This window comes from Cebus imitator, unplaced genomic scaffold (assembly GCF_001604975.1).
Source record: "Cebus imitator isolate Cc_AM_T3 unplaced genomic scaffold, Cebus_imitator-1.0 Scaffold32, whole genome shotgun sequence".
In the NCBI taxonomy this organism is placed as follows: domain Eukaryota; kingdom Metazoa; phylum Chordata; class Mammalia; order Primates; family Cebidae; genus Cebus; species Cebus imitator.
Window position 1 is genome coordinate 9,888,073 of NW_016107347.1, and position 14,615 is coordinate 9,902,687.

Sequence of the window (14,615 nt, forward strand, 5' to 3'; positions counted from 1 at the left end):
CAGAAAACCAAACACCGCATGTTCTCACTCATAGGCGGGTGTTCAACAATGAGAACACGTGGACACAGGGAGGGGAGCACTACACACTGGGGTCAGTTGGGGGGAAATGGGGGAGGGACGGTGGGGGGTGGGGAGCTGGGGAGAGATGGCAAGGGGAGAGATGCCAGATGTGGGTGATGAGGAGGAAGGCAGCAAATCACACTGCCACGTGTGTACCCATGCAACAATTTTGCATGTTCTTCACATGTACCCCAAAACCTAAAATGCAATAAAAAAATAAAAATAAAAATAAAAAAATTTAAAAATGAAGTTCAATTTTCTGGGAAAAAAAAGAAAAGTACTTTGAAACATTCATTTAAAAAATAAGTTCAGCATCTGTGAAGCACCTGACCTTGTCCTAGGCAATGAAAATCAACCATAATCATTGACATTTAAAGATTTGCCATGCATTTTTAAAATAATACTGTTTTTCAGTTTTTATAAGTAAACACATGCCATTCCTTAGAAGAAAATAGTAGAGGTTTTGCCAGTGTTTCTCCCACTCGGTATCATAAACTCAGACAAGAACAGCAAACTCCTCGAGAAATGTATTTCTTATATTTGATCTCTGGTATTGCGGCTGTAAGTTTAGGAAAAGTTTAGCTTCTACAAGCCTTGTAGTAGAACAGGAAAATAGTGGGGGGCCTAATAAAGAGAAAGAATGGCTTTGGTGATCTCATAAAATACAGTAGGCAGTAAGCAGTAAAGGCATCAATCACCAGGATAGCTCTGGAGCAAACTTAAGCTCATCAGCACTACCTTGCCATGCATACTCATTCTCATCCAGGCATCCATGCCCATTCAACACACATTTCAGGGTATAGGTGTTCTCAGCACTAAATTAACAGACATTGTAACTCTTCTATGACGTTTTAGAAATAAAAAATCCTTCACAACCTAAACTTGCTAGAACACATTGTCAAATTCTAAATAATTTTCTTTCCCCTCAGAAATTAACTTTTCCAATGATAAAACATGTATTGACTTATCTTACCAATAGCAAGTAAAATACATACATTCAAAAGCATTTCTGTAATTTTCTTAATTACTCTGAAAGAGTGGGTTAATGTTTTTATCCTCAGATTTTGGAACATGGCCACAAATGCGAGCAAAAGGGTACTCAAATTCAAATTTCATATGTGTTGTAAAATTGCAACTTTTTAAGTTTCCACATATATATTTGACCCATTAAGACCTACCCTCCTTGAATTTCCCATCTATCATTTATTAAATTAAAGATGAAATACCTGATACTTTCTATATCCCAGGAGAGAAGTCACAATATAGGCTGTAAGTGTTACTGGACTTTTATTGCCACCTTGAAGCTCACTATGAATCACTCTTCCTGGCTCCCAAAATTCACCATTGGATTTCTGACGTCCTTTAAGCCAAGTGTACGTTCTGTGTAACACATTCTGATCAATATCTATGTAAGGATCAGCTTCAAGGAAACATCTTAAAACAAAAGCTGACAACCTTTATGAAAAGGGGGAAAAAATCACATAAAATATAGTTTATAAGGTCCACCAAATAACACCCAGCAAACAAAACAACACTTTTACCCCCATCAGAAGATTTATCAAAGGGAGAATCAATGAAGATGGAACAAAGGGAAGAAAAACAATAAATAGACAAGATAAGCAACTCTCTCTAGCAGGCAGACCTGGTTTCCACTTGAGCATGGCCAAGAAATGCCATGTTGACTCAAAAATATCAGATTTGGAAAGGAATTCAGAAATTACTTAATCCAGCCCATTATTTTGTAGACTGAGAAATTTGACAGTCCAAGAGTTAATTAAATTGTCAAAGGTTATTCATCTTTGGATTGTTCCAGATATTTACCAAAGAAGAGCTCAAACACACTTCACTCAGCCCCAAAGCTGTGGATGAAGAATGTATACATAGTTCACAAGCAAACTGTAGTACTTCAGGTGGGGGAAATGACATTTTTCTCTTCTATAGGACAGAAGTTAGCCACCTGCGGCCTATAGGCCAAATCTGCCTGGCCCAGATCTGGGCCTCAGGCCAAATATATCCCAGGGCCTGTTTATGCGTGCACCACCCCCGCCCCCATCTGCCACCACCACCTAAGAGTGGTTTTTAAAAGGATAAAAAAAAGAAAAAAAAAAAAGACGGGAAAGAAAGATGGAGGAGAGGAAGGAAGAGGGAAGAGCATGCAACAGAGACACTATGTGGCTAGAAATGTCTGAAATACTTACACTCTGACCCTTTACAGAAAAGTTTGCCAGTCCCTGCTACACAACACTATACTGAGGTAAAAAGAACATCAAGCAATAAAACACTGAAAGCTTTCTATTTATGGTTCTATATCCCGACTCAGGCCAAAAGAAAATTTGAAGCAGATTTGTTTCATGTTATATAAGGTTTTGTGTGGTAAACATTACTAATAATCAATAATATCTAGTTCTGTTTTACTTTGGTTACACAGAGGAATTCACTTTCCTGCCCCATTAAGGTTAGGCATAAGCATGTGACCAGCTCTGAGAAGGATAAAATGAATAGAAATGATACACTCAGGATGAAGTCTCTAATTGCCAGTGCTATATACTCCAGCCTCCTCTTTCCAGGCTGCGGAAAACGGGGACCCTCCTATTGAGATGTGGACACACTGGCAGCTGCAGAGCCCCCTGCTGACCACAGTGGAAATGCAGCATGAACAAGAAATCCCTCCATTGTCAACTGCTTAGATTGAGTACGTTGGTTGTTACCACAGCACTCCTAGTCTATCCTGATTGATACAGTGAGTCAATCTTTTTCTGAGTAAAATAGAAAATTAAAGATAAGTACAAGAAGAGGGATTAATCATCCAAAATCAGCCACATAGAGATTCCAGTCTGAAGGAAACTGGCTGTTCATACTTAATTCCATCACTGTTCTTCACACACACAAAAAAAAAATCTTGAAGAAACTACATTGACTGCATTAACACAACACTTGTATTAGTCATGGAAGATTAAGAAAAAAAGCTGTGTCACAATCACCCAGCATTTCTAACTGATTTCATCAGCTGCACCATCATCATAAAGTATTTTTATTGCGATTTTTCCACAAACACACAAAAGGGGATTTATAACTTATCTTTTCTAAATAAAAACATTTGATTTGTTAATGTTTGAAAATAGTACTTTAAAAACAGAATCTCTTTTTAAAGCCAGACTAAGGGAAAAGCAGCCTCCCAGTCTATAATATATAGAGATATATCTGTCAATTTCATGGCTATTGTGACCTATAGAAAGCCCATTCCATGACACAGATTTGTTCAGTTGGCAAAGACACTTACCAAGTGCTCCCAGAAGGGTCATCATTCCCAAAAGCACTGAAAGAGCCATCTTCCCTCTGATAAAGAAGTTCTCTCTGGTAACCTAAAGACACAAAAATAGACAGATACTCAAAATCAAAATAATAATTAACTTACAATGGATGAAAGTTTCTAATTATGACTTTATGTTGAGGAAATATGGGAGAGAGGGGGAAAAAAGAAATCAAACCGAGAGCTAATATTGAGTACTTTCTACTTTAAGTGCTGTTGAAAATTTAAAATGCCAGGACTTTTCAAGCAGAATGTATAAAATAAAAAACTTTGATATCCCAGCCAGGCACAGTGGCTCACACCTGTAATCTCAGCATTTTGGGAGGCCAAGGCAGGTGGATTACCTGAAGTCAGGAGTCCAAAACCAACCTGACCAACATGGTGAAATCCCATCTCTACTAAAAAATACAAAAATTAGCCAGGCATGGTGGCCCATGTCTGTAATCCCTGCTACTCAGGAGGCTGAGGTAGGAGAATCACTTGAACCTAAAAGGCAGAGGTTGCAGTGAGCTGAGATCATGCAATTGCACTCCAGCCTAGTCAACAAGAGTGAAATTCTGTCTCAAAAAAAGTGATATCCCAAATTAAAGTAAATTAAAAGATCACTATGGCATTGATACTTCTAGTCATTCAAAAGCAAGCAAATTAAAGGCACATTTTTATTTAACTCTCTAGTGTTCACCATAATGGTTTCAATGCTTGGTCCTCTAGAATTGTTTGCTCACAAGAAAAATACTATGTAAGGTATCATTAATTAAAGTTTAAGGCCAAAACAGAAAATAAACATATGTTCTATTCTTAGACCAGCAATAGAAATGAGGAAATGCTACATAATCTAAGACAATTGCTTTTAAATTTTTTGGCCATGGCCAACTGAGGTAAACCAAAAAACCAACTTGCCTGCCATAGATGCTATAGCATCTGACATAGATGCTATTATTATTCTTTTTTTTACAGATAATGAGGCTGAAACTCAGAGGATACAGACACCATGTGCAAGGTCACACAGCTGACAGGGAGTGAAGTTGGGAATTAGCCAAGGTCTCACTGGCTCCAAGGCCACTGTCTCCTAGTAAATCACAGAGCTCTTCCAATGATTAAACCTGATAAACTTTAAATTTGAGTATCTAAGTTACCCACCAATTCCACGTTTCCACTAACACACACACACACATATATATATATACTTAGTGGTGGCAGTGAAGTAGCATTACAGAAATAAATTGGGGCGGGGATTAACGCTCATGTAACTGCATTAATAAAAACAGATGTGTCAAATTTGCAAACAGTTACAAATAATGATTGCTAATAAAAAGCAGATGTTTCATATTTGCAAAGCAATGCATACGGATCTCAAAAACCAGTGTGAGAACTCGTGGGTCAAACACTAAAGGGTTCCCCAAACAACCCACAGTAAACTAACTTGCTAAAAATGAAGTTAAGATAGCAGTAACATCACTTAAAAGCAAGCATTAGCAGAAACATTTCCAGCTTAAGGCATTATCAATGACTCTCTGACAGCCAAAAATCCTTCCAAAAATTACAGGATTCCACTATTAGCAGGTGAGGGCACACATCCTGAGCTTTGCAGCACAGCCAAGACAAAGCCTGGCAACCATATTCATTTGTGAAATGTTGAAATCATTCCCCAGTAAACTCTAGTAATAAACAAATTTGACTTTATGAATACCATATTTTAGAAGCATCCATAAGTATAAATAATATTCATATTTGACTAAACATAAGCATTAATGGTTTGAAATTACAGTTAATGTGCTCTTACCATCAAGTCCCAAACTTTTCTCCCTGAGTCTTTCCAAAAGAAACTTTAGAAATGAGTATCTAAGTTACAATAAAACAAAATGTGTAAAGAAAAAACACCCAAGATACTCTGATTCATGGTGATATTTAAGACTTATGGTAAAAGAAATATAAACATTTAAAGTGATGACAGAACTTTGCTTAATTTGAAGAAGGGACCATTAGATTATATTCTTTATGTATAATAATTAGCCAACTTTGATTAAGCAGTCACTACATGTCAGGAACTGTTCAAAGTTCTCAGGTAATTCTCACAAGAACCCTCTGACATAGATGCTATTATTATTTCCCTTTTTACAGATAATGAGACTGAAACTCAAAGGATACAGACGCCACCTGCAAGGTCACACAGGTGACAAGGAGTGAAGCTGGGAATGAGCCAAGGTCTCACTGGCTCCAAGGCCACTGTCTCCTAGTAAATCACAGAGCTCTTCCAGTGATTAAACATGATAAAAGAAGAAAAGTCCTCAGTATAGTACCTTTTACATGGAAAGCTCTCAATAAACATTAGGCATTACCCTCTAATATAGGTGTAGGGGAAGGCTTTCTAAGCACCACACGCAATAAACTAAAAGAATTGATGCATTTGACTGTTTTTTAAGTCTTTAAACTGTTCCAAGGCAAAACACACTATAAGCAAGGCTTAACAAACAAATAAATTAAAATAACGTGTTTGCAACATATGGATAAATAGCTAATATCAGCATTATGTAATTTTTATTCATATGTTATTACATACATGTATACACATATAAAGAACTTTTTTAAATTTAGGGTAAAGGATGAAAAGTCCTATGGAAGTAAGTGAATAAAAGACGAAACAGGTAAGTCACAAAAGACAAAAATATGAAGACAAATTCTAATATAGAAAACATGTTTAACTTCATAATAGGAGAAACGCAAACCTACACTGAGATACCATTTCTCTCCCATCAGATTGGCATTAAGATTCAAAAGTTTGACCACTCCTTCTGTTGGGTGAGCTGCATGAAAACCAGCACTGATCCACTGCTAGAGGGAATTCAGAAGGGTACAACTACCACGTAGGGGAATGTCTTTACCGTTTGACCCAGTAATCGCAGTTCTAGGAATCTACCCTGAAGATACACCTCGAACAAGACAAAAATATACATGCAGAAGATTATTCATTACAGCATTATTTGTAATTGTAACATAATGGAAACAATCTTAGTGCCCAACAACTGGAGACTGATTGACTATGGTACATATGCATGATGGAGTACTATGCAACTGTGAAAAAAAGAATGAGGAATAGCTCTGTCAACTGAGGCAGAGTAATTTCCTGCATATACTGTTAAGTGAAAAAGGCAAAGTTAAAACAGTACATATAGTACATACTATCTTCTGTATAATAAACAGAGGAAATGAGGCCGGGCACCAAGGTTCATGCCTGTAATCCCAGTATTTTGGGAGGCCAAGGCAAGTGGATCACTTGAGCCCAGGAGTTTGAGACCAGACTGAGCAATATGACAAAAGCCTGTCTCTACTAAAAATACAAAAAAAAAAAAAATTAGCATGGTGACACACACCTGCCGTCCCAGCTGTTCAGGAGGCTGAGGTGGGAGAATCACCTGAGCCCAGGAAGTCAGGGCTGCAGTGGGCCGTGATTGTGCCACTGCACTCTAGCCTGGGCAAAGGGAGAGGCCCGGTTTTTAGCAAAAGGAGAGAGAGAAAAGAAAAACTAGAAACTAATGAAGTAAGTAGGTTACTGATGCAGTTGGTATATTTGTCCCCACACAAATCTCATGTTACATTATAATCCCCAATGTTGGAAGTAAGGCCCAGTGGGAGATCATTCAATCTTGGTGCTGTCCTTGAGATAGTGAGTGAGTCCTTGCAAGATCTGGTCATTTAACAGTGTGTGGCATCACCCCCCAATACTGCCTCTCTTGTTCCTGTTTTCACCATGTGATATGCCTGCTCCCTCTTCCTCTTCTGCCACAGTTGTAAGCTTCCTGAGACCTTCCTAAAGAAAATGCCGGTGCCATGCTTCCTGCACACCCTGCAGAATTATGAGCCAATTAAAACTCTTTTCTTATAAATTACCCATCCTCAGGTAGTTCTTTACGGTAACACAAGAACAGCCTGATACAGTTACCATCAAGGGGTAGAGAGCAAGAAAAGGGGAAGAAGAAGCCCTCTTTTGAATATACTTCTCAAAATAAGTTAGTCTTTTGGAAGCATATTAATGTTCTCCATGTTCAAAACATAAACAAAAGTGAAAAAAATTAAATGATAAGTATTATCACTACTTTAGTTCATTTTACCATGTTTTAGTTCTCACATAACCTTTCTTTTTCTTTTTGAGCTATCCCTCTCCTATCCACCCACCCCAACAGGCCCCGGTGTGTGATGTTCCTCTCCCTGTGTCCATGTCTTCTCTTTCCCAACCCCCACTTATGAGTGAGAACATGTGGTATTTGGTTTTCTATTCTTGTGTCAGTTTGCTGAGAATGATGGTTTCCAGCTTCATCCATGTCCCTACAAAGGACATGAACTCATCCTTTTTTATGGCTGTGTAGTGTATATGTGCCACATTTTCTTTATCCAGTCTATTATTGATGGGCGTTTTGGTTGGTTTCAACTCTTTGCTGTTGTGAACAGTGCCACAATAAACATATGTGTGCATGTGTCTTTATAATAGAATGATTTATAATCATTTGGGTATAGACCCATAATGGATTACTAGGTCAAATGGAATTTCTAGTTCTAGATCCTTGAGGAATTGCCACACTGTCTTCCACAATGGTTGAACTAATTTACACCAGCTCCTCTTTGTACCTCTGGTGGAATTCAGCTGAGTTTTCACATAACCTTTAAAAATGCAGTATATTAGTTCATTTTTCAGAGGCAGCCAGGGATCACAGAGAAGCAAAGCAATTAATGTTAACAAAAGAAATCAGCAAGAGTCCAGGACATTCTCCCTCAATTTTCAGTTAAGTACTAAATTATCCAGACAGCCAGAGTTTAACTATGAACTCAATCTAAGAAAAAAGAGGAAGAGGAAAAAAGAGAGGAGAAGGAAAGGAGAGGGAAGAAGAAAAAAGAAAAGAGGTTTGAGGCTCTCAATCCCTACAGGAGGTACTTTTTGTGACTGAAAGACCAACCTCGAGGAGAGGACCATGTGCCTCCAAGCCCCAAGATCACATCAACAACGGCAGTTCCAAGTATGACATATTGTGAAACCAGTCAGAGATGAGATCATGGAGATGAGATCAGTGCTTAAAGAAATCACCCCTCAGGTGGCTGACCTCCAACATTCCCCACTAATATCAACAACTAGCGCCATTCTTCCACTAGAGGCAGCCAGCCCAGAGGAGACGAGGCCACAGACAATCACCAGTTCTGCAGCGAATTTCTTGAGCAGGTTTACATAACACTGAGAATCCAAACCACCAGCTCTGCTACCAGGGAAGAGTAAAGGAGAAATTCAGACCCTACAGAGAACGCATATGTCTCCTTCTGGGAGTCTCCTGTGAGGTTTCCTTCCTCATCTTAAACCGGCATGCATCATTGTGGATCCCTCGGCTGTTTGTCCTCCAAATCATCCCAGTGTATCAGGTCTAATTTCCATTCCACAAACAAAACAGGGCCAGGCACAGTGACCCACACCTGTAATCCCAGCACGTTGGGAGGCCAAGGTGGGTGGATCACCTGAGGTCAGGAGTTTGAGACCAGCCTGGCTAACATGGTGAAGCCCTGTCTCTACTAAAAATACAAAAATTAGCCAGATGTGGTAGCATGCACCTGTAGTCCCAGATACTTTGGATGCTGAAGCAGAAGAATCACTTGAACCTGGGAGGCAGAAGTTGCAGTGAGCCGAGATCACAGCACTGCACTTCAGACTGGATAACAGAGCAAGACTCCATCTCAAAAAAAGAAAACAGGACACTGATGACTCATCCATAATGTTCACAACAGCTCAGTGTTCCAGTGCAGCCATCTAAGTTGGAGACCTTTTATCACAATAGACAATAAATGCAAAAGCATAGCTTTCTCCAAAAGTTTATGAAGACATAAGAGTATCACCTTTAAGTCAATCATTTTAAGAACAGCTCTTGAGTTTGAAACGTAATCATATGCTCAGAACATTCATAGACTTCTGAAAATCAAAATGCAGAAGAAGTACTGAGGTTATTAGGATAAAAATCCGTGAGCCCTTCATAAAGGGCCAGATAAGATACATCCTGTTGTGGGTTATGAATTTTCTTTGGAATAACCATGAATGTATTTCAGAATTTACAATAGTAAAGATAAAAATGCCGTTCACAAACATATGAAAAAGCAACAATCTGAACATAATTTGACTTGATTTACCTCATGTCAAAATTATATGTAAATAAAGGAAATAAAATCGGCTCCTTGTGACTATTTCAAGAATTTCCTCTACTAATAAGATGATTTTAAAAATTCTCTATATTAAAAGATATCATATGAACTTGCTTACTTTCTATGACACGAAATGGAAAGTGAGAATATCACAGCTTTTTTAAGCTATTGTTTAAGCTGTTGCCACTAACCATACTTGTGACCAATGACAACATCTACATTCTGAAGCCTTCTTTCTCTTGTTTTTACTTCAGTGGAGGAAATATGTTTTCAACTAGACTCAGTCTGAGTTTTACTTTAAAAAACAAGTGCAGGCACTATGATTTAAATATCTTAGGAAAACAAATGGTTTAAATTTTCAATTAACAGGTTTAGGATTTCCAGTCCTTATCAAAAACAGTTTTCACGTTATGGTTCCGTTTTTCTTTTTGACAGCAAAGGCACTTCATTCAATGATGCAGCTGTTGTGTCGACCAACAAAACAATGGCTTAGGTTACAGGGCTCCTGGGCCAAGCATGATTTAAATAAAACAATGCACCATTCATAAATGACATTTAAATAATATAATCATGACTCATGCCGAAGACACTTTGATTTCTTAAAAAATAAAAATAACCACAGTATATTTAAAGGACTTTGGCAAATGTGATGGCAAAAGAAAAAAGAGAGTCTCTGAAATGAGACACCGATTTTATAATGAAAAGCATTATACCAAAAAGCTTTTGTCTACTACTTTGAAACATAATTTAGTTCAGCATGTGAGTTGATGTCTTTTTGGGGAGCTCTACTGTGCTGACTTTCATCAGCCACTTCACCAGCTCAAAGAGTAGCACATGGAAATCACTGGTCACATTTCTTAGCTTCTAAGAGAATTCCAAGGCCAGGCAGACCCATTAGTGCCCAGAAATCATCACACTACACTGTGGCACTTCAGATTCAGATATCTTCTGGACCCAATATCCACATTAGGATGATAAACCTAAAGTCCATAGAAGTTAATATTGGTAATAAGTCATTCGTCCATTCTGGATTTATTGAGATGCTCACATAGCTATATGATGAAGATCAACCATGGCCCCCACTGTCACAGAGCTCCCCCTCTAAATCCAGGGACAGATGTCAGACAGGATAATTTTAAGCAATGTAAAGTGAAGAAATAAAATGGAATAGTACAAGTTAGAATTATTAAGTGGTCACGGAAGGCCACTCTGAGGCAAACACCACCTGAATGATGAAAAGGGGCAGCCACGGAAAGGTCCAGGGGGAAGGCATGTCAGGATAAGGAAGAGCAAGCCTCATGTCCCTGAAGCAGCATGGAGCTCACAGTGTTCTAGACACAGCCAGCTCCAGACGAGACTAAGGAGGGAGGCCGAGCCAGATCGCCCAGGACCCAGTAGGCTGAGGCCGGGAGCCCACTGCAGGATCGCCAGCAAGCAAGTGACAGGATCTTGATGCTTTCAAAGATCGCTTTTATGTGACATGAAGAATGTACTGAAGTGGAGGGAACACAGAAAAAGAGAAACTACTCAGGAAGTCGTTGGAGTAGTCCAGGTGAGCGATAGTGCTGTTTGAATGGAACAATTAGCAGTGGGATGGAGAGAAATAGAAGAATTTCATATTGGTTTTTAGAGGGAGAACGGACAGGATCTATTTGCTGACATTAACCCCTAACTCCCTAGTTAGAGGCAACTAATCCTACTATAGCTGATATTCTCTGTGTGCTTACTATGTACTGAATAAAATGCTGACATTTCTCACTGTCTCCTCCAAACAACCCCACCAAGTGAGTGCTTGTATTATCCCTGTCTTCCAGGTGAGAAAACCAAGCCTTGGAGAGGCTAAGGACCTGGCCCAAGTGGGGAGCCAGGACTCCAGCCCAGGTCTGACTGCCTCCACAGCCATTGCTATGCCCCTGATATACTTCCTCTCAAGGGGAAAGTCACCTACTTTACAGCTGCAGCGCTCAGCATTCTCAACTCTTGAGAGGACTACCTGGCATTTAGAGAACAATGCTTTTTTTGCACTCTGGCCACTCTGCACCTTCTAACAACCAACCAATGTGAGGAGGGATCTCGGGCAATCATAAGAGATCTTCACTGGGTTACTTTGAAAAACTACAGTTTGGCCACCTACCTGACCGGCACTGACCTAAGAGGCTAGCACTGCTTTGGGAAAACAACAGATGCTGAAGATTTTGGACCATTCATTTTGCAGAATGGCTGCTGATCTGCAGCAAAAGTATCTAGGATACATACTGAAATTACTTTTAAGGAATGAGTTTTCATTGCTTAAATGTTTCAAGCTACGTAAAATTTATCCTATCTTTTTAAAGCATTAATATTTGGTTAGCCAAATTTATAGTTCATAAAAGCATAAAAAAATATGGAATTATGAGGCATTTTCTAAAATATTTTACCTTACTTTATTAAAATATGCCAAAGAATGTATACCAAATTATAAAGCACCAGTCTAATTCCATTGTAGTTTCTACTTGAAACCAGACAAACTAAATCTTGAATACAAATTGGAAACTTGTTTTCAAAAGGTACAAAGTCCAACATGACAATCCCAAATAATTTTTACTTATCTCCTTAATTACAGCCATTATGCCAATGTGTAAAGATCTTATTTGTTTTTAGCATGGCACACAATATACCACAGAGACCACTTGGTACCACTTAAAAAAGGTTATTCTTGCATGTATATATTTAAAACACTACCAATCCACAAATGTGTATTAACAAGGATAATTTTACATAGGCAACTCTATACAGGAAATTCCAACTGCTGGATCTCTGCAAATTTTCCAGAAGACCTAACCACCTGCTGCATTTCAGGGCCGGCCATAGTGTCTGCAAGGTCTGGCCCTAATCTAAGGAAAGATATATCACGATGTCATTCCCCACATCAGAACTCAGGCCACACCCACCCTGATTCCAAACCCTGGTCTCCCTTGGTTTGTGGCCTCATACATTGCATTGTTCCTGATCTTCAACCCCTTGACTCCCACTCAGCCTGTGTCTGTGCCATCCTATCCCAGGGAGATCTTAGGACACTGATTCCAGCTCATCTACTTAAACCCAACACCTTACTGCTCTAATATGTGTTGTCTAATCCGACAACACATATTCTAATCTTTGGTGCCTCCTTCCCTACAGGACTCCATGTTCCTCCCTTACTGTTTGATCAGAACCTCCAATGAACTTCATACATGGTGGTGATACTCAAGCATCCTGCCCCAGTTCCTGGTCCTTTCCATCATACCCCATTGCTTCTCACAACCTGAGAACCTCACAGATTAGAATTATCCCATAGTGTGTTGAGGAACAAGGTGGACTCTGGAGCCAGATCACCTGGGGAAAACCATGGGTAAATTATTTAACCTCTCTACACCTCAATTTCCTCATCTATAAAATGGAAATAATGACAGTATACCTACTCCTACAGCTTTTGTGAGAATTAAATGAAACATGCATAAAACATTTATACAGAGTTAGTTGCTATTACTGTCATTACATAGAATTAGTTCAGAATAAACAGGTCTCTACACAATAAGGGAGCCTAGAAGAAACACTAACATGAGTTTTCTAATTCTCCTGTGGAGAAATTAGTAAACAGCAGTGTGCCTCTACTTTGCATTTAATCCATTTGTCATTAAAAAAAAATTAGGAATTAGGAGGTATTGAACTATATTTTTCTTAGATTATAGTGAATTCTTATTTTTAATTAGTTTGTGTGAGCCCTTCTAATCCTCATGAGTTTGATGGACAGAATATATCGTACGAATTGTGCAGAGAGAAAAACTCAGCCACAGAGAGTTTGTGCTAGAGGTCCACTGATAAGGAAATGTAAAACTGAGACTGTAGTTCTTAGTTGGCTTTGGAGTATTTCAGAAAATCAAATTTACTATTATTATTAAACATGTTTCACATCTGTTTGTTTCCTCCTAAGTGTGGATGTCAAGAGCATAGGCTGAGTCCAAATCCCAGCTCTACATGACTACATGACCCTGGGCAAGCTAGCTAACTTTTCCACACCTCAGCTTGCTCATCTGCATAAAACAGAAGCATGCTAATACGAATTGTGAGCCTTCATTAAGGTATGAGATAAAGTGCTTAGAACACGGCCTGCCATATAGTACACACTCAACTCACATTAAATGCTGCTATTAACAAGTTGCCAGAACAAAGGATCTGGTGCCTGTGAACAGTTTCCACCTTTCAAGGCGTCAGGATACAGTCTTTGCTAGCACGGCGTTTCCTCAGGGTCCAGCAGGTCCTACTAATATTTCTCTCTTAACCCCTATCTGCTTGACATTTTAAATGCACCAAGAAGGTCTCCACCGCATGGCACTGCGTCAGTTTACATACAAACCATCCTCTCCACTGAGCAGCAAATTCATTAAGAAGAGAGGCTGCAATGAACATTCATGTGCATGTGTCCTTATAGCAGAACGATTTATAATCCTTTGGATGTATACCCAGTAATGGGATTGCTGGGTCAAATGGAATTTCTATTTCTAGGTCCTTGAGGAATCGCCACACAGTCTTCCACAATGGTTGAACTAATTTACACTCCCACCAACAGTGTAAAAGTGTTTCTATTTCTCCACAACCTCTCCAGCATCTGTTGTCTCCAGATTTTTTAATGATTGCCATTCAAACTGGCGTAAGATGTTATCTCAATATAGTTTTGATTTGCATTTCTCTAATGACCAGTGATGATGAGCATTTTTTCATATGTTTGTTGGCCTCATATATGTCTTCTTTTGTAAAGTATCTGTTCATATATTTCACCCAATAGCAAAGACTTGGAACCAACACAAATGCCCATCGATGATAGACTGGACAGGGAAAATATGGCACATATACACCATGGAATACTACTTAGCCATAAAAAATGATGAGTTCATGTCCTTTGTAGGGACATGGATGAAGCTGGAAACCATCATTCTCAGCAAACTGACACAAGAACAGAAAGTCAAACACCGCATGTTCTCACTCATAGGCGGGTGTTGAACAATGAGAACACATGGACACAGGGAGGGTAGCATCGCACACTGGGGTCTGTCAG

The 14,615-nt window shown here is 39.1% G+C and overlaps 1 protein-coding gene across 1 annotated transcript in view; it reads right to left on the minus strand.

Annotated features, from left to right (window-relative positions):
• The window catches only part of CD109 (CD109 molecule), a 149,529-nt gene that overhangs the window by 25,277 nt on the left and 109,637 nt on the right, over positions 1–14,615 (minus strand). The window contains exons 24-25 of the mRNA XM_017524338.2: positions 3,341–3,422; positions 1,287–1,515 (exon numbers count right to left, since the gene is read on the minus strand). Of these exons, the coding sequence (XP_017379827.1) occupies positions 1,287–1,515; positions 3,341–3,422 (311 nt within the window). The remainder of the gene's footprint in view (positions 1–1,286; positions 1,516–3,340; positions 3,423–14,615) is intronic.